This window comes from Rhinoraja longicauda, chromosome 12 (genome assembly GCF_053455715.1).
Source record: "Rhinoraja longicauda isolate Sanriku21f chromosome 12, sRhiLon1.1, whole genome shotgun sequence".
In the NCBI taxonomy this organism is placed as follows: domain Eukaryota; kingdom Metazoa; phylum Chordata; class Chondrichthyes; order Rajiformes; family Arhynchobatidae; genus Rhinoraja; species Rhinoraja longicauda.
The window spans coordinates 36,156,077-36,182,159 of NC_135964.1; the positions used below are offsets into that span (position 1 = coordinate 36,156,077).

A 26,083-nucleotide genomic window follows, 5' to 3' on the forward strand; every position below is an offset into this window, starting at 1 on the left:
AAAGTACTGACTTTGCATCTCTACCGAATTCCATTTATAAAGAACATTCTTTACAATTGATGATCAACAGATATTTTTAACCCTCTGGCCCATGAAACTGTTAACTTTTGAGAAATCTTGTTCTTAGATGTTCAGATATTACACATATCCTTAATGTTCATGTAATTCACAGATAATTTAACATACTCCCCAGCATCTTCTAAACATTCTAGTTATGTTGAATTTCTGTGAACATAGCATCTATCATGGATCAACATCTATCTCTGACTTTTAAAAATAACATTGGGCTTAAGGACCAAATGTAATGCACTTAATACGTTCAGCTTGGCTAAGTATTTATACCCACTTCTGCTGAGGTATTCAGAATTGCAGGAAAGATTTATAAGTGCAATGTACCACAGCATTTATTTTCTTTGTGATTTTGTGTACCTGAGCACATCCAGCTGGACGAGTTTTCCAAAGTACAGCATTTATTCTGCAGTGCAGACAGAAATTGATAAATATACAACGTACAGTTCCATGAATGTGACACATAAGATTATGATGCTGGTAACATCCTGAGCATATTGAAGGGTGAAGCTTTCAGTATATTTAGTTTTTCATTTTTCAGTTACATTCCATGGATCACATTCACATTTCCATGAATATAATTCACTTTATCCCTAATCCTTCGCCATTCTATTATGAAATATAATCTTCAAAAGGTTCAGTAACTGGTATAATATCTATTTTGAAAATTGCATTAAACTGTACAAGTTTAAAACAAAAATATTCTGTTTCTCTCCAATTCCTTCATAATAAATTTCTAAAGAATGTTCAATATTGCCCCCCCCTCCCCCCACAACCTTTCTTAATACAAATACTACATTTGTAAATTGAAGAAACTTGATGACCGATGTTTTTGAATAAATAATTCTGTTTCTCCCATAGCAAATATCTTCTGTCGTGCTAATAATTAGATGCAACTACAATTAGAAAGAACTCCCATCCATTGCTGGTCAATTTTAACTGCCCTCAGAGATGGTAATGACACATGTTCTCAGGCCACAATAGTCATTTTGGTGAAGGTGCTTCCATAGTCCCATTCATCGAATGGGTATAGTATTTGAAAGCACAGATAAAGAAGAAATGTTAATGTCAAAGGAGAATAGAGCGAGATTTGAATGACAATTTGGATCGTACGATACGATAAAACTTTATTCATCCCCAGAGGGAAATTGGTCTGCCAACAGTCACAACACACAAGGTACACAAAAATCATGGGGGTCCCACATGTCTGTTACCCATGTAGGGGAATGTGTTTCATGATTCCAGGCTTTCGTAGAAACGCAGAAACCTTGGGGAACTGCAATGGATAGTTTACAACTGCAGCCACAGTGCACCAATGGTGGAAGGAATTCATGTTTAGCATAGTAATTGAGGTGTGATTTAAGTGGGCAGTTAAACCCTGGATTATGTCAAGCTTTGGGGGTTATTGTAGTTGCCCACTTTCACAAGTGGAGCATATTCTGTCAAGAACCTAAATTATTGCCTTTAGATAGTGGAAAGGCTATTGATAATCATGATTGGTGGTATTTGTCACATGTAAAATTAATCCCAAGTAAACTTTAGATCCAAAAGCAAAAAACTTATTTTCTTCAATATCTGAAAAAAATTGACATATATTTCCTAAAAGGAATGTTGCCTATAATCTATAGCTATATGGTCAAACACCAAGCCGGCCACACCTCTATTCGTTAGAGCTTAGAAGAATGAGAGGTGAACATACTGAAATGTACAAAACATTTGGGGCCCAACAGGGAAGTACGTTTCCTCTGGCTGAGGAGACAAAAGATAGATTAATCAGGACTGAAAAGAGGAAATATGTATTTTCTTGGAGGATGGTGCATATTTGAAAATGTCTACCCTGAAGGGTTGTGGATGTGCTATGAATATCTGGATATAAGAAGAATCAAGGAATATGGGAATGGAACAGGAAAATGGTGTTGAGGTTGTAGATGAACCATGAGCTTTTTGCCCAAGGGGCCAAATGACCTATTCACACTTCTATTGCTCATGTTCTTACATTATTTGCAAAACAAGAGGAAATTGAAGACCAAAATAGACTCCCTTAAAAGATAATTAAGTGTTACACTGAGGTAATAATAATGCAGTGGCAAAATCCCTTCTGAGCTACATAACTACAAACCTTACACCCACGAGGTCCTGATGCAAACCTGTAATTATTTAGATAAATTATAATATTTGAAAAGGTAACGTTTTTGTTAATGCTTCCATGGCAACTTTTATTTACCCAATTTGGGAGAAAATCTCTAGAAAAGCTTAGACCACTGTGTACTCAGTGTACTCTTATGGAACAAAATCATTTGCTTCTCCAATACCTGTATAAACACTGAAAGATAATAACACCAGTAAGGATCAGAATGTCTATTTTTTTTTTAGTTTCAAAGTGTTCAAGCGTGAATGTATTTTTCCAAATCTTGTGATACAGTGAGATGGTGAGGATTAGGTCATGTATTGATAGCTATTTAAGTCAATTGTTCTTCGAACAGATTTGCTTATCAGGCTCTTGTCTGGTAACTATTTCTGAAGAAGTGTTCATTTCAATTGGGTCAGTTCAGGGATGAGATATTACCTCTTGTACTATTGTGGGTAAGCCATTGTGGGAAACTAGAATGTCTTTTGGAAATAATGATTAATCACAATTATTGCCTTTATTTATGGATAGTAATCCCTTTTTTAAAATTAAAAAACCCCAAGTTTCTTGGGTAAGCAAAATTATGCATCGAGACAATTGTTAGAGAAGCGTGTTGTAAATTGCAGATTGAGATACAACAAGAAGTATATACAACAAGATCATAGTGTAATAAGAAGAGAAGTGTAAGGGAGGTTTACTAAAGAATGGGAGATAATGAGTTTCAACACAAAGCTCGTAGTCAAGAAAAGCAAGTACATTTGGGCCAAGAAACCTGTTTGATTTAACTGCGAGTTGAGCAAAATTGCAACCATAAACTGGCCTCTTGGTACCAAATGGGAAATCTGGCCACTGAATCATTTGTAAAAAGGTACTGTGCACAGTAAGCTTAACCGGAGAGCCAAGGCTTAGTTAGTGTTTGTGAAACGACAGTGCCCCTCTATGTTGCTGACCAAGTGTCAGAGGCATCCAGCCTCCTTTAGGTGGTCACCGTCTTTGAGAAATAGGGCTTTCTTCCCTTTCTGCTGGTGATCGCCCAGCAATCTGCCAATTTCAAACTCTATCCATCTTTCCCAATTGCTGGAAATCCCTCCAAACACAGTTCATCATCCTTCTCGTCCAACAGCTGTATGCACCAAACACTCGCCGGGGTTCCTCTACCCATCCCTCATCATCGGCCCAATCCCCATCTCTACAACAAGCAATCCTGTTCCCAACCATTCTGGTGATCCTCTCGCTAATTTACTTCCATTTCCAACGGTGGGGATTGCAAAGTCTGAAACCTTGGGCATTTGAAACAATTGAATGCCTGGTCAGCAGACCACAATTTTAGCTTCCTTAACTTAGACATAGGACCCAGCATCTGTTCATTTAATTATTTTTGCAATCACAAGATTTGGACTTCTTCTCATTTCCTCATAGAATCTAGTGGGGGAAGCACTACCTCCCATTGTATTGTTGCTTACCTGCCCGAAAATGAATATTGATCCAATCTTTTTCGATCCTTCAATTCATCTTCTATCCATAAAGCCAACCTCAAGAACACTTATTTTACCCTACAATATTTTGTGACACTTTGCAAGTTATCTAAGTATAAAAACATCAGGGATGAGCATCGCAGGAAAGAAATGAAATGTATATAGGGCCAAAAGAGAGATTTGAAATGACAATTTCAATTAAAATTAAAATTGGAAATGTTAAGTAAACTAAAACAAATCCATTGGATAGAACCCATGATGAGATGGGCTGCATCTTTGCAATTTAAAAGAATCCAAGGCGAAAGTGAAGTTCCTGCCATTGCATCTGAAAGTCTGCAGGTAACCAACACCACACAAATGAGAATGGGGAGGAGGGAAAGAAAAAAAAAGAGAAAAGAAAATTGAACATACCCAATGACTTACTGACTATTCCCATTTGTATGGGAAAATAACAGAATCCCGACCAGGAGAGTCAATAGAAAGACACTGAGAAAATAATGACTTTCAAAATGGAGATTTGTGCACGACCAACCACTGTGGATTTGTTGAACAGGTAATATGGAAACTAGAAAAGGTTCATTGTGCAAATGTGTGCAATTGATCTAGATTTCAATGAGGGCACAGTTGAGGTGTTACTGAATAGATTAATGAATAAGGTGAGAGCACATGGAGTCAGAGAACAAGAAAAAGAAGGGTCTCAACACGAAACATCACCCAGTCCTTCTCTCCAGAGATGCTGCCTGTCCCGCTGAGTTCCTCCAGCATTTTGTGTCCACTTAAAAAAAATGGATAGTCAGCTTGTGCCACATAATGCATAGAGTAGGGAATAGGGTAGCTATTCATGAGTGGCAAATGGTGGAAAGTAGGGTTATCAATTAGATCAATTGTGACACCTTTGCTGTTCGACATTCATATCAATATATAGTCAGGAATCAATACATAAGCTACAAGTTTGTGAATGCCAAACATTGGTTGGGTGTGGAAGGCACAGCAAGATTGATCAATAATGAGAATAATTTCAACAAGCTGTAGAAAGATGTAAATAAACAGGCAGAATGAAAGCCAGTTGAGCGCAAGATAATGAACACAAACAGTATAGCACAGGAACAGGCCATTCAGCCCACAATTTTCATGCTGAACAAGATGCAATTAAACTAATTCCCTCTGCCTGCACAGGATCCTTATCCCTCCATTCGCTGCATATCCATCTGCCTATCTAAAACTCTAGTAAATGCCACTATCCTTTCTGCCAACACCTTTATCTCTGGCAGCAGGTTCCAGACACCCACCACTTTTGGTGCAAAAAAAAATCCCACACATTTATTTTACACTTTGTTCCTCTCACTTTAAAGTTATGCCTACTCTTTGACAGTTCCACCCTGGAAATAGGTTATGACTGTCTACCCTATTTATGATTCTCAGAATTTTGCATACTTCCATCATCTCCCCTTAATCTTCAAAAGGAAAACAATCCAAGTTTGTCCAGCCTCCCCTAATATTCTCTAAACCAGGCAGCTTTCTGATAACTTCGCCTACACTCTCTTCAAAGTCTCCAAATCCTTCCTGTCAAGGGACGATCAGAACTGCACACATTACTCCAAATGTAGCTGAACCAAAATCCTATAAACTTGCACATGGTATCTTTACCACACTCTCTATTTGTGTCGCCAGTTTCAATGAGCTATGGACTTGGACTGCAAGATGCCTCTGCACATCAATGCTCCCATCATGCAACTAAGTATACATTCCCCTTATACTTGACCTCCGAAGGTGCAACAGCTTAAACCTTCTTGGGTTAATCTCAATCTGCCATTTGTTTACCTGGGTAGCTGATCTATATCCCGTGCTCTACCCTTCTTCAGACTGAATCCTGGATGATATGTTTACTAATCACCCAAGTACATACAGTTAATAAAGTATTCCTCTGGGAAATTGAATTTTGAGGAATTGAGGTGAAAGGTACATTAAAGAAATCAATTTTTGGTTAAAACACACTTACATTTTTTTACCCCTGTGACTGCTAAATTAAAGGACTAGATAGATAGATAAAGAGATAGATAGATTATCCATCTATCTATTCATCTCAGGAAAGAGTTACTTTGTTGAAGAGAGAAGACTGAAAGGTGCCTTATTGGGATCTTTAAAGGATGTTAAAATAGAAACAGGAAATAGTCAGCAAGTCAGACAGAATCTGAGGAGAGAAAACAGTTAATATTCAAATACATGACCTTTCACCTGAATGGTGTTCTGCATTTCTTTCTCTTTCATATTTTTTTCAGCTGCAGTATTTTATTTTTAAGAGGACAAAAAATGGATTTCTTCTTGTTTGAAAGAGTGAAACTGGAGATTTTTGATACAAAAAAAACCATAAAATCCAAAAGGAAATTAAAATGAATTCATTTGCCCAGAGCTCTGTGGAGGACTTTGCTACCGAAGATCTTTCTTACAAATGTCTCTCCTCAACATACGTTTATGTTGAGGAGAAACATTTGTAAGTAAGAGAGAGAAGATTATGGTGATTAGTGTTAGACAAGTGAATAAGCACTGCATGGGTTTATTGAAATGAGTGACTTTGTAAAATAGTGTACATTGTGTTATTCCATAGTCATTACTATATTTAGAAAAAAGGGTCAACCAAAAATTTATTGCATCTACGTGGCCAATTGTCAACCTGTTTATTGTCATAAACCCAAATGTCAACCAGTTTATATTATCATAAACTCTTCCAACTAGATTTACAAAAGTGACATTCCATTTTTAACCCTTTGTACGTTGTGACTTTCAAATCAGAACCAATCTAATAAACTTGGAGGAAATGTGCCCATTCTGACTTATTACAGCCTAGCCTGAACAGGTGATCCTTCTCTCCAGAGATGCTGCCTGTCCCGCTGAGTTACTCCAGCATTTTGTGTCTACCAGGTGATCACATGTGGATAGCAGCTTTGTTGCGATTAACATCAAAGTCTGTAACTTTAACTCTAGGTTTAAAAAAAAAAATGAAAGTAATTTTCCAAAGAGAAATAGAGGGTAAGGTTAAAGAAATAAAACTAGTTCTAGTAAGGGCGTGAAAGATTACAGGGAGAAGGCAGGATAATTGGGTTGAGAGGGAAAGATAGATCAGCCATGATTGAACGGCGGAGTAGACTTGATGGACCGAACGGCCTATTCTACTCCTATGACATGAACTTATGAAATCTAGATGCAACCTTTCTTTTCATACAATGTAGCAGTTGTTTACAAGATATCACAGATTGGGACCACATCACCTGCTAGATACAACAGTCAATGATACAAAAAGAAAAGCTAAATAGTTACATCCTCATCTCATCTCCTAAACATGTATGTGCTCAGACAAAAAAAAAATTAGACTTGCCATAGAATAGATGCAAAATCAAATAGTTTATCAAGCTCCTCAAGATATTGGGACAAAGTTGTAGTTCAAACATCAAGGCAATAATCCTTGTTTAAAACAATTTACATTCGAAAGTTCACAGAACTGAAAAGTTAACTCAGTTTCTCTGTTTACAGACAGTCATATTTAATTGTGTGTATTTAATTGTGAAATTAATATAGTGAGAACTGATCACATTCTTAGATATAGGCACAAAATACTGGAGCAACTCAGCAAGACAGGCAGCATCTCTGGAGAGAAGGGTTGGGTAATGTTTCGGGTCTCGACCTTTTCTCCAGAGATGCTGTCTGTCCCGCTGAGTTACTCCAGCATTTTGTGTCTTATCTTCGGTTTAAACCAGCATTTGCAGTTCATTCCTACACATTTTGACCACATTCTTATATCACCTTATTTTCAGCCCTGCAACAGATAACCCTTAACTCCTCTTTACCAAGGATAACAAACTGTAATATCATGGTCCCATGAATACGAACATTAATTTGGATTATGTATTGGACAATGTTCACTCAATATTTTTTACAGGAGCATTTTCGTCAAATTAAAATCATTGACATTTTCCCCAAATAGCTGACAATCTACATCTTTCAGCAACCTGTATAATTTTCAGATTGTAAGTCGGTATTAAGAGGCTCATGAAGATTTGGCATTTCCTAATTTGCTCTCACGTTAACATATATAATGTTATTTTGAAAAGCATTGCTGTTCATTTCTTTTCAACATATCTATTAGTTTGTAACATGCAAAGTTTAGAAGATCTATACAACCCAACATTAACAGCAGCACTGTAACTTACCACAGTTAATGCTTTCGAGGTGTACTGGAAGGCCAGACTGGGCTGCAGCTATTAGTTTCAGCGCAATGTAAAACTGGCCACGACCAAAATAACCCAATTTCTTTGCACCACAAAGGTTCATGATCTGAAAGGACCAAAGAATATATTTTTAAATTAATGACATGGATGAGAACTCCACACACAAATGAAATTTACAAAGTTATGCAAATAACATTTCGATTTGCATTACAACTAATCCTAAACAGCCATATAGCAGGAAATAAATTGAGGATTAAAGATTTTAAAGATGCAGTAAAAAAGATGGAGTAGCAATGAGACATTGAACTAAATTACTTTGAAGTTCAACATTTCTTACTCCATATTATATTTTAGTCAGAATGTGTGAGAAGGAACTGCACATACTGGTTTAACCCTAAGATAGACACAAAATGCTGGAGTCTTTCTTTCTTGCGTATGGCGTGCACAGACTAAAGTTGTAGGTCAAGTGAAGACATCCAGGCCAGGGCAGCATCAGTTGCTGGGTGGGGCATGTTGGGCAGATTGTTCAAGTCAGCATGGATGGGAAGGTCAGGGTTAGCCTCAATGGTGCAACAATCTTTCAACATCCTCTCCCTTCTGCGTATGTTGGGAGGAGCGATGTGAGAGAGGACAGGGAGCCACTGCAAAGGTGTTGACTTAAGCGTCCCTGTGATGACCCGCATTGTAGAGTTAAGGACAATGTCAAATCGTTTGGTGTGGCAGCTATTAGCCCAAGCTGTTGAGCAAAACTCGGCTGTTGAGTAGACTAGGGCGAAGCTTGCAGTACGGAGGGTGTGTGCAATGGATCCCCAGCGGTTGCCTGCAAGTTTCCTGATGATGTTGACCCTTGCTTTCAGTTTATCAGCCACCCTCTTCAGGTGTTCACGATAGGTGAGTGTGCGTTCCAGGATCACTCCTAGGTACTTGGGGAATTCCTCATTCTTCACCGGCTTACCACAAAAGGACACATGGAGCTTTGCATTGGCGAGCCGGTTGCTGAAGAGAAAGGCAGTGACAGTTATCTTAGTGGGTTGGGGCTCCTCCATCCCCTTCAATTCTTGGGTTAGTACTCTGCTGATATCCTCAAGGGCAGCTCTCTGGTAGCCAAGGGCAAGGTCATCTGCATATGCAAACTTCCTGGATGAGGTAGTTGGCATGTCACTCACATAGATGTTGAAGAGTAGGGGAGCTAGGACAGAGCCGCGGGGGAGGCCATCATTCAGGGTCCTAACAGAGCTGGTCTGGTCCCCAAGCGAGACCCTAAATCTACGGTTCCTCGGCAACCATGTCTCCACAAGGTGTCATCAGCTGATGACAGATCGATGAGAGCAACACCAGTTTTCAGGGCACATTGGAAGCCAGCCTCTATATTGGTAGTGATGGCAAGGACTTGATCTGCACAGCTTCTACCAGGTCTAAAGTCAACTTGCTCTCTGGGCAGAACAAGTTCTACCAATAGAGAAATCCTAGCAAGCAGGAAGCGCTCAAACAGCTTGTAGGATGTACACAAGAAGGAGATGGGTCGGTAATTAGCTGGATCATCAGCAAATTTCCCAGGCTTGAGGATGACGATGACCTTAGATTCTCTCCAGGCCTTAGGGATAATTCCTCTACAATAGACATGGGTGAAAAAAAGCAACCAGCCAGTTACGTCCTTGGGGGCCAAGGTTCTTCAGAAATTCCGGGTAAATCCCATCAACTCCTGCTGTTTTCACAGCTTTAGTAGAGGACAGGCCTTTGTCTACATTAACTGGAGTGAATGGAGTGGGAGATTGCAACCTTCACGTGGTCCACCCCTTTTCGACTCGTGCAATCACCCCGACGTGCACAACCTAATGCTGGAGTAACTTAGCGGGATAGGCAGCATCTCTGGAGAGAAGGAATGGGTGACGTTTCGGGTCTGAAGAAGCGCCTCGACCCGAAAAATCACCCATTCCTTCTCTCCAAAGATGCTGCCTGTCCCGCTGAGTTACTCCAGCATTTTGTATCTATCTTATATTTTAGTCAGGTGATTAATATATTCCAAAAATAGCTCATACTCAGCATTCACATTTTCTTATTTTATAAGCCCTTGCAATCAGTTCCTGCAGAGGTCATGAATAATCAATGACACAAAAATACCATCGGTCACATCCCCATCTTGCCTCCTAAAACTTGTCTTGAAAGTAAAAAGGCCATACTGATAGCCTTTTACTGCAGAATAGGTATTAACACTATGTAGAACGTTTCCAAGAGAATTGTCCATATGAAACTGAGCCGAGTAAGGTTATTGATCTACTGATTAAATAAATATATTCAAAATTAAGTTCAGTGGACAAAAAAGGAATGGTAGAGTATTGTGTTCAGTTCTGGGCAGTGTGTCATAGGAAAGATATTGTCAAGCTGGAAAGGGTACAGAGAAGATTTACAAGCATGTTGTCAGGACTAGAGGGTCTGAGCAATAGGCAGAGGTTGAGTAGGTTGGTAGATTTATTAGGTTGGTGGATGTATGGAACAAGCTGCCAGAGCAGATATTTGAGGCTGGGAATATACCAATATTCAAGAAACAGTTAGACAGGTACATGGAGAGGACAGGTTTGGAGGGATATGAACCAAATGCCAGCAGGTGGGACTAGTATAGCTGGGACATGTTGGCCGGTGTGGGCAAGTTGGGCCGAAGGGCTTGTTTCCACACTGTATATGACACTATGACATATGACACTATGACACAATGACCATTTTGAATAATGAAAGATCTGCCTTGATCATGCTGTGGATTAGATTTCTCAAATACACTGTTTCGAGTGAAGTAGGAAATTGGCAAGATCTGGTCATCATCCATTTAACAACTGGAATGCAAAAACCCAGAGACATCTGACCCACAGCCATTTCTTCTTTACATCTATTGCCCAAAAAGTTGAAATTTAACCTGTCACTCTACTTCTTCAAACACTGAAATTGAGCAAACATGAGTGTGGGTGCTTCAGGAATAACATATTACCAATTTAATGAAATATACTAATTTCCAGAGCTCACAGCAATACCTGGATACCCTGCCATGCTTTAATTGTTGTAATACAAGAGGAAACAGCCAAAGTGAAAGTTTCTTGTTGAGGATTTTAAAAATATTGTTATATATCACTGTACTTGCTTCCAGTTATTTCTCTGAAAATATTTTCATCACATGGTTCATAATTGCATTCAGCAAGACTTAATGAGATACAGCTCCGAGGGACTTTCATCCTCCTCACACAAGCCTTTGTTCTTTCATGGATCTCCTCTAACAGGCTGGCAATTATTGCACCAGCTCCCTGACATGGCATGTCTTTCACCCACAGTCGTTGAAACACATCCAGATTGTTTCCATATCTTAGGATTCTTCAATGGTTAGTCCAAACACCAAACTTTCAACAACACGTTCACATCTTCTGAACGGACAGACTTTCACACAACCACATAGACATTATATCTATTTTATAAACCTGCATATTCTTTCCTGAACACTCCCACACCAATGAAGCTGCCATCTTTCAGATCCATGTGCTGGACAAAAATCATCTTATTTCAGGAACTAGGGAGTTATCCCTGGTATCTGCTATCTATCTTTCCTCCTCAATCATAATTTCTAAAACAGATTACCTTGTTACTATTATGTTGTTGTGGTGGCTGCGCACAAATTATTGCCTACTTTAAGAATGTGACCTTGTTATAAATACCTTCCCCTTAATCCCCAGGACGGCCCCATAACAGAAGCGTCCACGTCGTGGGGCTGGAAATTGGAAGTGTCCTGAGCTAATTCTGCTACCACCATCGTCTACTGTACAAGTGAGGCTCCCACTGATTGTCGCCGGAAGCTTGCACCCTTTTCAGGACGGACGATGACAGTGATGTAACATTTGAATGATGGACATGAAAGAAGAAGATTCCCAGGACTCCAAGTGATGCAATATTGTCCTTTTACCAAGTCAATCGAGTACTATGGGAGCAATTCCATAAATCTGAGGCTTTTTCTCTTATCAGCCAACTCATTGTCCATCACAAAGCCAACATGACTTCTTATTTGGCCTCTCTTTCTTTCCAGCTATCCAGCAGCTCATCGGCCAGGTCCATTTCTCATCAAGATGTACAAAACTTAAAGGGCTTGACAGGCTAGATATAAAGACAATATTTTCCCTGGTTGTGGAGTCTAGAAAACAGAAGTCACTGTCTTAGAATAAGGGCTTGGCCATTTAGGAGTGTGATCAGGAGAAATTTGTTTGGTCAGACATTGGTGAATCTTTGGAATATCTCTACACTGAAGGACAATGGAGGCACAGTTGGTGTGTTTATTCAAAATAAAGACTGATAGATATCTAGACATTATAAGGAATCAAGGAAAGAAAGAGCTATACAACATCGTCGAAGTAGAAGATCAGTTATCATCTTAATGAAAGGCAGAGCATGTAAAAGATCCAAAAAGTCTACTGATGTTTGTTCTCAAGGCCTATTGATTGGTATGTTGATAATGCAAACAAATGCCAGACAAACAGTAATGATGTTTTGATTACTGTTCATGTAACTCATTTAAGGTCATTTGACACATACACAAAGTGAAAAGATCCAGTGCTGATATAAGTCACTCGTAAATAGATGCCCACTGAAATTAAGCATTAAATTACAGAAATACCCTTTTAGAATATTCATAATCCACTATGTGAAATAGCAAAATATATCAGATCTATTTTTTGAGAAACATTTTTTTTTTTTAATTTATTTATTTATTTATAGTATTTTCAATAGGCATACAAAAATACATAAGTGGATAAATATAAGGGAATACATAAGCATAAGCAATGGCAATGTATAACATAAATATCCCCAGGTTGTGTAAAACAAATTGTTATTTATACCTAGAAGATATGTCGGTATATATATGAAAAAGATAAGGATAAAAGAAAAACGAAAAGAGAGAGAAAAAGAAGAAAAAAAAGAGAGGAAAAAAACCCCCCAAAAAAACCGGAAAAAAAACCAGACTGTACCAGGTGGTTAACGAAAACATAGTAGTGTCGCCCGCTCCAATCCCCTCTACCTGCATAAAGCAATATCAAGAAGAACGAAAAAGGTTGGAATAAGGTCACATTACATGATATGAAAATATTGAATAAATGGCCTCCAAGTCTGCTCAAATTTGATCGAAGGTTCGTAAACAGTACTTCTAATCTTTTCCAAATTTAAACATGAAATAGTTTGAGAAAACCAATGAAATAAAGTAGGAGGATTGATTTCTTTCCAATTCAACAAAATAGATCTTCTGGCCATTAATGTAAGAAAAGCAATCATCCGACAAATGGGGGGAGATAAACAAGTAGAGTCTATCATTGGTAAACCAAAAATTGCAGTAATGGGATGGGGCTGTAGATCAATATTCAAAACCGTAGACAAAGTACTGAAAATGTCTTTCCAGTACCTTTCCAAGGAAGAGCATGACCAAAACATATGGGTAAGAGAAGCTATCTCAGAGTGACATCTATCACATATAGGATTTATATGGGAATAAAAACGAGCCAGTTTATCTTTGGACATATGAGACCTATGAACGACTCTAAACTGTATCAAAGAGTGTTTAGCGCATGTAGAAGAAAAGTTAACAAGTCGAAGAATTTTATTCCAATTGTCAATAGGGATAGTAAGATTAAGTTCTCTTTCCCAATCATTCTTAATTTTATAAAAGGGATCAGAGTGTATTTTCATAATTATATTATAAAGATTTGATATTACACCCTTTTGAAGGGGGTTTAATTGTAACATATTCTCCAAAATACCCTTAGAGTCTCGGTTAGGGAAAGAAGGAAGAACCGTGTTTAAAAAATTCCTAATCTGTAAATATCTAAAAAAGTGAGGACTGGACAAATTATATTTGTTAGATAATTGTTCAAAAGACATGAAACAATTATCCAAAAATAAATCTGAAAATCGTACTATACCTTTAATCCTCCAAACTAGATAGGCTTGATCCATCAGAGAGGGGTGAAAGAAAAAATTCGATACAATGGGCATCTCTAAAATAAAATAATTCAATCCAAAAAATTTCCGAAATTGAAACCATATTCGTAAGGTATGTTTAACTATCGGATTGTCAATTTGTTTATGTAACTTAGAAGGAGCTAAAGGAAGAGAAGTTCCTAAGATAGAGCCCAATGAAAATCCTTGTACCGATTTAGTTTCCAAATCTACCCAATGAGGACTCGGAGATAAGTTCAAGTCGTTTAGCCAACATTTCAGGTAACGAATATTAGTTGCCCAATAATAGAATCTAAAATTAGGCAATGCCAATCCACCTTCCTTTTTGGAACATTTTGCATGTAAAAAATACCTATAAAAATGATTAAATAACCTGTCTTGTATCACAATAATGAAAATTAAAAATAAATGTTTTTGGTGGAAAAATGGCTGAGTTTTATATTTATATACTCAGAGTTGGCTTAGATTTACTCTAATAGTGAGCTCTCTGCACATTTCAGTCCAGCCATCTGTGCTAAATGCATTTGTGCATCTTCAAAAGAGTAATGTAGTCATTTCTTTATTAAACCTTCACTAGTGTTTTGTTACTGGACTGTCTTTGACAGCACATATCACCTCCTGCTTTTTGCCCTCAACATCACCCAGCCGCACCCTGAATACTTCTACTACCTCCACTTCCCTGTAAACAAGAAGCTGCAGAATTCAATTCTACGATTAAAATCTGATAGAAGCAAAGTTACCCTTCAAGATTGAGAGAGTTTTTATTGTCCTCTGTCCCAGACAGAACAATGGAATTCTTACTTGCAACAGCACAACAGAATTTGTAAACAAAGTACTCTGTCAACAATATAAATGAAAAAGTTTGGTATATATATGTGTGTGTGTGTGTGTGTGTGTGTGTGTGTGTGTGTGTGTGTGTGTGTGTGTGTGTGTGTGTGTGTGTGTGTGTGTGTGTGTGTGTGTGTGTGTGTGTGGTGTGTGGTGTGTGTGAGTGGTGTTTGTATGTGTATGTGTGTGCGTGTGCAGAATTCATGAAAGAAAGAGAGGAAAAGAACAGGTTATGTAAATATACCGACAACAATTTGTTTCTGTCAAGGACAGATGCAAGCAAGGACCAGTTGGCACCGCTGACTTGTGTCGCTACAGAAAGTCATTTGAATATCAATTTAAAAGATGGTAAAATCATGAAAGAACAAAGAAAAAAACTGCTGGAAACATACAGCATGTCAGGCGGCATCTGTAAAGAGTTAACATTTCTTATCAATGACATCATCACAAGCAGGAAAGGTTAGTGATTAATCAACTTTTAAGGGGAGGTGAAGTGGACAAAAACCCTCTCTATCCTCTCACTCTTACACTCATTTAAACTCTCCTGCCTTCCACATTAGTGTACTTTGGGGTACATTATTTAACATGCTGACCAAGTGTGCTGTAACTCCTGGCATTCACTTTTTTAGGTTTGGGAGACGGTTACACTGGCAGAGCTGCACACTTATCTGGTAACTTTCCGGCCAATTGCTTGCTGCATCCCCACTTTGCTGGTAGGAGCAAGGGATCTCTTGTGCCATGTGTCGGTGGGTGACCTCCACTGGCAGCAGTCTGTGCCTGCTGACTTCTTCCAACACACCTGGACTATTAAGTGGCTGAGAGAAAGAGTAGGGTCTTTAACTCACTGGGACTCGATTGCAGGAAGGGGTTAGGTGAATGTTTTATTTACGTGATAGGATACTTAACAATATATGTCACAGCCTGAGAAATTAAAAGGAAATGAAAATGAATTTCCTATTGCCTTCTTCTTATTTTTGTAACCAATCACTTCATATCAAAGAGAAAACTACTTCCATGCTGGAAGAAGTGCAAATGTCCAGGGGTTCTCAATACGTATTCAGCACCCTTCCAAAAAGAAGAAGGTAGGGGTTTACCCACAGGTCTGGCCACTTTAAACATAGCTTCACTTTAAAACAGGCTGCTTTGCTGGTTCACCTGATGCAGTGAATCAAGGAGAATCAGACTTGAGAGTTACATTGCCAATTGAAGGCCGATTTTCTGAGTTTCTATCTTTTATGTGGGGATATAATTGAGTAGGATAATTGTCCCCACTCAGAAGATCCAAAGTGGCAAGCCGAGGAAAAAGCAAAATATGTTGCAGTGACTCCCAAAGATTTAAGTGTTAATGCAGCGGCTCCACGTGTTACAAAAGGAGATATAGTAGACACAAAATGCTGGAGTAACTCAGCGGGTCAGGCAGCATCTCAGGAGAGAAGGAATGGGTGACGTTTCGGGTCGAGACCCTTCTTCAGACTGAAGAGGGTATCGACCCGAAACGTCACCCATTCCTTCTCTCCTGAGATACTGCCTGACCCGCTGAGTTACTCCAGCTTTTTGTGTCTACCTTCGATTTAAACCAGCATCTGCAGTTTTTTTTCCCTATAAAAGGAGATATGTTTTCTTTACTGGAAGTGGGAAGTCAATGGAAGATTGCAGTTGGCCATGTAATAACAGGATAAGATAGGGAGATCATCAGGAAGGATGGTGGTGTTGAGCCAGATCACCAGGGGCGATGATCAGTTTTAGAATGAAGCTTTAGAGTTGGGGATCTCTAGTCGAGGGAGACCCAGAAATAAACAAAGCCTCTAGCTTGCAAAAGTATGCCCAGCATTAAAAGCCTGTTACTTATTTACAAGATAATAAAGCCAACATGTCTGCTTAATTCTTTAACTAAGGGACTAAAAAAATCTTCAGCTTGATTATTAATCTGTGATACTTGTAGCTGACACGCTGATAACTTTGAACAAAGGATTGGTACAATGGGTACTAATTTTTACCACAGACCTCTCTATCCCCACCATCAACATAATTGTTACCAGCACTCCCCGTCACACAAGGTACACGAGATACAGTACATTAAATTATCCCTCACGGCGTAATACCGATTCCCTGAGGGATGCATTTGTTCCATGTCCAGCATTATTATTCACTGTGTTATTTTTGTTTGTCAGATTAAGTGTTCGTGAATACCATTTCGAGATTTTAGATTGGCTGATCTTATGGTGATATGTAAAGAAATATGTGTTTGGCATGTTCTCGATGAAAATTAAACAGGTCAACTCCCATGAAAGATGAATAAACGGGAACATATACTGAAAACTTTCTTGAAACAAAACTGTATTTAAAACTCATTAAAGAAGATCTTGTTGCACTTGAGGCATTATTATTAGCTTTAATTCTGCAGAAAATAATTTCATGCATTAATATTCATAAGTTACAGCGTTTTATTGTGTTCACAATGGCAGAACTCAGAATGAGGAGAGTCTATTCTCTTATTCTTTAATATTCAGGCGGCAAGTGCTGCCTTGAAAAGGTTTTGATGTTGGCATCAGTGTGTGAGAGGACTGGACATATGACCTTACTGTAGGTCCCAATCAGACCAATACATTGTCGGATTTACTAGTGAAAGACACTTCCAAATTCCATGAGGAATTTGGCAGGATCAATGAGATCTTTGTAGCCATTTCCATCCATACTATCTGCCGGGGGGGAGGGGGGACCCAGTGTCATACAGAGACCAATACTGAGCCCAGGTCCCTGGAACTATGAAGCAGTAGCACAGTGTTTAATATTTTCCAATCACTTTTGTAACTTTATGAATATTTAATTTTTATTTATTTTTTAATATTTACTTGAATTTTCATGTATTTTGATGAGATGGCATCTATTTCATTCTAATCAACTATTATCTGTCCTAAATATGAATCTGAATATTACAGATCAGCAATATAAATTGGAACATGTTTATGTCAATACATCGTCAGCATGGAACAAGTTTTCCAGCTCTATTAACTCTCGACAATTACATTGAACGTGTTTGTCACCATTTTTTCAGCCTCACCCTGCTGGATTGCCCAATGCACAAGGATAATTTTCATTAGTTATGGTGCAGTGGTTAAGGGCTATTATGAAAACTACTGTGTTGCACAATAACCAGTGGAACAAACACAAATGGTTTATAATTGCACAAATGAAATGTGATAAAATTCATTCAACAAAATATCCAGAGTACACATTTTAAGGGCTGGTGAACATTAAATAAAGAATTTCCTTAGGTGGTGGTGACAGCTTTTAGGAAAGGGAATGCTGGAGGTTTCAGAAATATAGTTAAAATCAAATCAATTCAACAAACCTTTCAAAATGAATCAATACAGACAACGTGAACAATCTATGTTATATTTGCATTAATCTTCCTTCAATTGGAACCAATAAGAAAATATCTTTCTCCACAGGAAAGAAAAAATCTATTACGTGTGTTTTTTTATTTAAAGAACATGGACAACAATTTAATCATTAAAAAAATCAGCAAGGAAACAACAAGTATTTCGAAAGAGTATTCAGCAGAGCAAAATGTCCCTGGCTGATTCATAAAAATACATACAAACAAGAATTATTTTACCAAGCTATTGGGATAGATGAGAGGTACGTGTTTTAATAAGAGGAAAGACAGTGAGATGGAGATGCTTAGAAAATAACCCCAGGTCCCAGACAATTGAAGGCATTCCTTGGTCACTTGCCCAGCTCATCAAGATCCTTCTGTAATTCTTGATAACCATCTTCATTCTCTACGATATCAGCTATTTTGGTGTCATCTGCACACTTACTAATCATATCTTGTACATTCTCATGCAAATGGTTGATAATAGATGACAAACAGCAATGGGCCCAGCACCAATGCCTGAGGCATACCATTAGTCACAGACCTCCATTCTGAAAAACAACCTTTCACCACCACCCTCAGCTTCCTTTCACAAAGCCAAATCTGCATCAAGTTAACTAGCTCTCCCTGAAACATACAATTTAACCTTCCAGAGCAGCTTGCCAAGTGGACCTTATGAAAGGACTTGCAGAAATCCATATAGACTATATCTAAGGCCTTCCCTCATCAACCTTCTTGGTTACCTATTCAAAAAAACTAAATTAACTTGTGAGACACAATTTTCCACGCATAAATCCATGCTGACTAACCCTAATCAGTTGAGTCTGAAGAAGGGTCTCGACCCGAAACGTCACCCATTCCTTCTCTCCAGAGATGCTGCCTGTCTCGCTGAGTTACTCCAGCATTTTGTGTCTACCTATCCCTAATCAACCCGTCTTTCTAAATTTACATGTATTTTATTGCTCAGAATCCTTTCCAGTAACGTTTCTATCATACATGTTAGGCTTGTTGGTCTATTGTCCACAGATATTTCCTTGCAGCCCTTTTTAAATAGAGGCACAACATTAGCTACCCTCCAGTCTTCCGGCATCTCACCCGTGTCTAACGATGATTCATGCATCGCAGCCAGGATTTCTGCAATTTCTTCTCTGGCTTACCATGGAGTCCTTGGATATGTCTGATCGAGTCCTGGAGATTTATCCACCTTTACACATCTTAAGGCATTCAGCTCCTCCTTGACTGCAGTACGGATCGTCTTCAAAACTATTTCCATTAACTTTCCCAAGTTCCCTAGTCTTCAGATCTATTTTTGCAGTAAAAATAGAGGAGAAATATTCATTGAGGACCTTGCTCATCTCCTGCGGTAATGTTTTGTGGCAAGTCTGGAGTGAATGTTGATAATAAAAACACATGAGGAAACAAATAATGGATATGGCTTGCTTTATCTTGTAAGTAATGCATCTTGCTACATTGGAGAGGTTGAGAGCAGTTTTCAGCTGATATGCCTTTGACTGAAGAGTGTGATTAGGCATCAGATAGCAAAAAACCTGACACACCCACTATGTCTTCTTAAATTCTATAGAAGCCAAGATCACAGCTTTCTACTGCCAATTGTTAAGATCATTACCACTAGAAGTTGCTACAAACAAGCTGCAATTTGCGATTCACATAACATATGATGATATGATGCTAGTTAATGATACTGATGCATTGTTTAAAAGATCTCCAAATTCCAACACAGAAGTACTTGGGCAGAATTATAAAAGGTGATGTTACTTAACTACTTCAACTTTTGGAATAGCAAAAGCTGTGATTTTTTCCCCAGGTTAATTGATGATAGCATTTTGTCTCATTATCATGGAATGGATGTTATTAACTATAGGTTGCCTTGCATTTCAACCTTTTGCAAAATTGATGACTCATTATATCCTAAGTTACAATCCAGTTGGCTTGCATTAGCATTTAAAGGACAATTTTGGCCTAATTTGGAGAATAATATATTTAATCATGATGTTGCGCAGTGTTGTTTTCTAAGATTGCTGTATGGTTCAGTGAGGAGAGCTGATGTCATATCATTTGTGCAATTTTAAAAAAGAATTCCATTTCGGAATTTGGGTGATCAACAATAACATTTACCAAAGTTATTTTTCTCAATGTGGAGAATGGGCTTGAACTTGGACAGCACCGCAGCTAAATGAGCAGAGAGCTGAGAATGCCTTTCCCTCTATCACAGCTGCTGAGAGATCTGGTCTCCCAGCTTGTTGTGAGCTTCCCATAGCTAGAGATGCCAATGAAGTAAAGGGGATTGGAAGTCCACACAGACAGAGACACAGAGACACAGAGAGAGACAGAGACAGAGAGACAGAGACAGAGACAGAGACAGAGACAGAGACAGAGACAGAGACAGAGACAGAGACAGAGACAGAGACAGAGAGAGAGAGAGAGAGAGAGAGAGAGAGAGAGAGAGAGAGAGAGAGAGAGAGAGAGAGAGAGAGAGAGAGAGAGAGAGAGAGAGAGAGAGAGAGAGAGAGAGAGAGAGAGAGAGAGAGAGAGAGAGAGAGAGAGAGAGAGAGAGAGAGAGAGAGAGAGAGAGAGAGAGAGAGAGAGAGAGAGAGAGAGAGAGAGAGAGAGAGAGAGAGAGAGACACACACAGTCTCTCTCTTCATCTCCGCTATCCATACACTGTATCAAACTTTTCTGCATATGTGATGTAGAAATTCTATACAGATGTGACTATTTTTTTTTATGAGTTGGGGGGAAGGAATCATTTCAGCCATAACAGAAATATACTTTCTATCAGAATATAATAATGAAAGCAAATGCTAGAAAATAGAAATAACGTTTTTAGATTTGATGAATCGCATGGCTTCTTTCGCTCCAATGGTATTAAAAGCACAGTCAAGAGGAAGAATACAGCGAGCTTTAAATCCACATACCTACCACCCACTCTGTGAAACCCGCTCAGCTTACTATTAAATCTTTTCCCTCTCACCTTAAACCTATGCCTTCTGGTTTTTGATTCATGTACCCTGGGGAAAAGACTGTTCATTCACTATAGGTAGAAACAAAATGCTGGAGTAACTCAGCGGGTCAGTAACTACGTCATTTTGTGTCTACCTTCGATTTAAACCAGCATCTGCAGTTTTTTTTTCTGTTCATTCACTATATCTGATTTAAACACCTATATAAATGTATCCCTCAGTTTTCTCATCCCCTGCTCAACCTCTCCCTACAGCTAATGCCCTTGAGTCCTGACAACATCCTCGTAAATCTTCTCTGCACTCATTGAATTGGAAGAGATATTGTCTAATTGGAAGAGAACAGCAAGGTTAGGAAAGGGATAAGTCTTGGAAACAGGTTTCAATTCCTTACTGAAACAGAACTGCAGAGAAACCCGAGGATCAAAGGATCAGTAGATCCTGCAGACCTGCAGAGGTTCGAATAAAATAAGGAAATTTAATTGGAGTTTATGAGATAAAGAAGGGGTGGGGTATATCCAACTGAATGCACTATTTAAATTGGTTAGTGTAAATCAGGGACTTAAATATTTAAACCCACTTAGGCGATTGTTTAGGTGACTACAGGCGACTAGGCTGTCGCCACATGGTCGCCGGGGTGTCGCCTGTATGGTCGTGAGTAGTCTCCACAGAGTCGTAGCGTCTTTCTCGTCGCCGCTGGATTTTCAGAATGTTGAACATTTTTCGGCGACATTGGGTTTGATGCCAATGAGTGTAGCTGACGTTTCCTGACGTAGGTGCTGTCGCAGGTTGTTGCCAGGTGACGTAGGTTGTCGCCAGTGCTGACTTCGGTGAATTCCATTGGTGACTACCTACGTCAATGTACATCAACCGGCGACAGGTACCGGCGTCAAAACCGGAGGCCAAAATGACGTGAATTGTCTTCAGTTGTCGCCGACAGTGTTGTAGCTTGTCGCGGGTGGACGTAGGTTGACTTCGGTTGTCGCCTGTGTGGTCATAGGTTCTTGTAGGTGCGGTCGTGGGTGGACGTCCTACTCGTGACGATTGGGTCGCCGGTTGTCAGTAGCTTGCCGAAGCTTGACGTCGACTAGGTGGTAGGTTGTTGCAATTTGTCGTAGACATTGTCGTAGTGGGGTCCAGTCACCGTTTTTTCAGCGATCTGCTATGACTATGAAAATTGCCGGCAATCGCCTAAAAAAATCGCCTAAGTGGGACAAGCCCTTTACCTTCTTACAGAGGATCAATTACATTTTGCTACATTGGGCAACGAATTTAAATTTGGTACAATTATTCAAATTGAAAATAGATATTCCATTTGTATTAGATAATGCAACTAAAAAAACCCCAAAGTAAGGTGTTGTGATGACCAGAGTCTCCTGGAACTCATATTAAATGAGAAATTTCTTGGACTTTCATTTCAGTTCCTTCTGCTTCTGGTATGTTCGATCTTTATTCCATCCTTATGCATTCCTTCAGGAGAGTATATGAGTAAAATAAAGGAATAATCTGAACCTGTAATTTGAAAAAGGTTCTCCAAATGTTGCCACTAGCAAGTTGCTGATCTTAGGTCATGACTTAGTGCTGCATTAAGAGGTACCAGCAACAGCCAACTAGAAGCACGATTTGAGACAGACTTTTAGTTTGAGGTACAGTATGGAAGCAGGATCTTCGGCCCACCGAATCCACAATGACCATTGATCATCCGTTCACACTAGTTTTACATTATCCTACTTTCATATCAACTCCCCACTAGGGGCAATTTACAGAAGCTAATCAACTTACAGACCCGCACGTCTTTGGGATACGAGGGGAAACCAGAGCACCCGGAGGAAACCCACGCAGTCACAGGGAGAACGTGCAAACTCTACGTAGACACACATGGTCAATCAAATTTGTGTCTCTGGCGCTGTGAGGCAGCGGCTCTACCAACTGCGTCACTGTACTACCCAACTGCGTCACTGTGCTACCCAACTGCATCACTGTGCTACCCAACTGCATCACTGTGCTTCCTAGATGCAAGCAGTTTTCCTTGTAATACATCATTGTAAAATTCTTTGAGTTTTAAGAATTTTTGCATTCTTCTGAATGCACGTGGAAGGATTTTAATAGACAGAAGGAAATCCTAGATCTTTCCATTTGAAGAAAATCATCAATTTTGCTTTCTGTTTCCTGACAAAAATGGTCCTTTGCGAGCATCAAATCAGATAGATGCCAGTCTGAAGAAAGGTCTCAACCCGAAACATTAGCTATTTCTTGTTTCCAGAGATGCTGCCTGACCCGCTGAGTTACTTCACCATTTTGTGTCTATCTTCGGTGTAAACCAGCATCTGCAGTTCCTTCCCACACATCATATCAGATGGTTACATAACCAAAGTGAATTAGAATGCACCATAAAAATGGTAGAAAACATGTGCCAAATATTTGTTTGAAAGAACAAAATATTTTTATCTGGTGATAGAAAGTGATAAGTGGAATAAATTGTTTAAGAACTCAATTAAAAAACCTCTAATTTCAGGACTTTTGTAGTGGGCAATGTAGCAGAAAAACAATCTGCTGTTCTTCAACTATGTCCGACACATGCTTGTCATTTCACCTCTAGCCTTTGTCAATTACTCCACCCATTTGCCTATCATCTCCTGCCCCTTCACCTGCATCCACCTATCACTTCCCAAGCTTTGTCCCACACCCATTTTCCCCAGCTTTTCTCCCTTACGCCATCAGTCTGAAGGGTCTAAATCCAAAACATTACCTCAGCATTTCCCTCACAGATGTTGCCTGATCCGCTGAGTTCCTCCAGCACTTTGTTTTTGTTCAGGATTCTAACATCTGCAGTTTCTTGTGAAGCCATTTATGTTGGCATGTCTTAGTTTATGATCAAATTTGTAACTGCATCATAAATATTGATTTATTTAGTGAAAAGTAACGATTTACTTAACTATAAATTATTAATACGGGGCCTTATCTTCCAAAAAATAACCCAATATTAATACCATCTACTTTTACTTTTCTTTTAATAGTGGGATCCAGCAATATTAAGAAAGTACAAGTTAAAAAGCAGTCTTCAGAACAACAAGGAAGGAGAACAGGAATGGTGACTAGGATCAAATAATTTATGTCTTACCATGAAAGACAGGGTTGTATTTAAAAAATGCCTTTTGTTGTGAAATATTATGCAACAAGCCATGAGGTAAATCATAGTCATTCTCTAGTTGACTATGTTTACAGCATGTTTTCAGAAACAGCTAATCTATTTTAGTGATAGCAGTTCAGGAATAAATATTGGCCAGGGCATACAGCATGAAAATTGGACACTTGGCCCACTGACGGCATGCTGACCAATAAGCACCCATTTTCAACAACAAATCCCATTCTTTTTTTATTCCTCCCACATTCTCATCAATTCCCTAGATTCTATCACTCACCTACATACTAGGGACAATTAACAGTAGCTAATTGACCTCTGAATTCACATGTCTTTGGAATACGGGAGGAAACTGGAGAAAACCTCTGGTGTCACATGGCGGATGTACCCAATCTATGCAGCAGCACCAAGAGTCAGGACTGAACCAAGGTCATTCAATCTGTTTGGCATCTATTTCACTAGCTTTGCCACTCTGCTGCTCCCATCTCCTTCAACATAATGCCATGGAATCCTATGTCTACTTGTGAGGTCAAAGTCATACCCAAACAACGGCACTTTAACACAAAATTTTACTGGAACGACAGCCTAGATTTTGCATCTGAGGATGTTCTTGAATTCATGACGTTCTGACTCGAAAGATAAGCATGACTGGTCTTTTCAACAACAAAAGTAGGGTGGTGTGCTGAGGTTCTAAGTGGAATGGAAGCAGATTGACATTAGACCTAATCGAAGGTATTTATTTTACAAAATGCTGGAGTAACTCAGCAGGTCAGGCAGCATCTCAGGAGAGAAGGAATGGGTGACGTTTCGGGTCGAGACCCTTCTTCAGACTCTGACATTAGACCTAAGAGACATTTGGACTGTGTTGAAAATTAGTGAATGAACTAGGCTCTAAAAAGAGAGATGGAGAGATAATTACCGAGCTTGTTTAGACAGCTATGGTCTCAACTTTCAATGATGAGACGAAAGAACTGGGGATGCACAAGAGAACAGTTCTGAAATTTCTCAAAAATATGTAGGACTATAAGTCTGCAGTTTTAAGGATGGTTGAGGATGAGTACGGAAATTTGGAAAGCAATGATGGTCCAAAAATAAAATTAGACCTGCAAAGATAAAGGTCTTACAATTAAATCAAGTTCATTGAAGGTTCATGGGAGATTGGCAAAGAAAGTATTAGAATGAATAAATCTAGAATTAATACAACTAGGGATAAATATTTTGTTATTATTGTGATAACCAATATTTGACAAGTGTTAAACAGATGTGTGTTGAAGATGATAGTGGCTGAAGCTCTGTATGTAGTACAGCAGGGCACTATGATAAAAGTCACCAACAGTTTGGTTCAACTCAAATCGGTGGCCTGTAAACTAATGTTGACAAAAGTAAATAAAATAAGAGAGCAAAAGAATCCTATAATCACCAAATAATTGTAATGCTAATTAAACACGTTACTCAGAACTGAAGGGTGGAATATTGTGAATTCATGATGATATTAAGTCAGGAAATGAATTCCTTAAATAGCATCTCTGCAGGCACCAGCAGTGGGTTTGGACTTGTCCTTACATACATAAACCTTCGCAGTAAAAATAGAATCCAGAACTGGGTTTGGATAAGAAATTTGCCAAACTTCAAATTGCTGTATTTTCCCCAAAGTTACAATTAAGTGTGTATGCAATGTGCATTAATAATGCTAGAACTATGACTAGCATTGATAACAATTCCATGGTAAATAGATAATTGTAGAACACATATCAAATCATGAATGAAGAAACAAAATTCTCAAATGTCTTTTTCCTTTCATATTCCAGGATTTTGCTTTTGTATACACATGCATATGTCTGCAAAATCTCTTAGTTCTTATAAACATGAAATGCTAACCCTA

At 38.8% G+C, this 26,083-nt stretch overlaps 1 protein-coding gene across 3 annotated transcripts in view; it reads right to left on the reverse strand.

Annotated features, from left to right (window-relative positions):
* The window catches only part of reps2 (RALBP1 associated Eps domain containing 2), a 128,539-nt gene that overhangs the window by 97,487 nt on the left and 4,969 nt on the right, over positions 1-26,083 (reverse strand). For all 3 annotated transcript variants that reach the window (XM_078409486.1, XM_078409488.1, XM_078409485.1), the window contains exon 2: positions 7,878-8,001. In XM_078409486.1, coding sequence (XP_078265612.1) covers positions 7,878-8,001 — 124 coding nt within the window. The remainder of the gene's footprint in view (positions 1-7,877; positions 8,002-26,083) is intronic.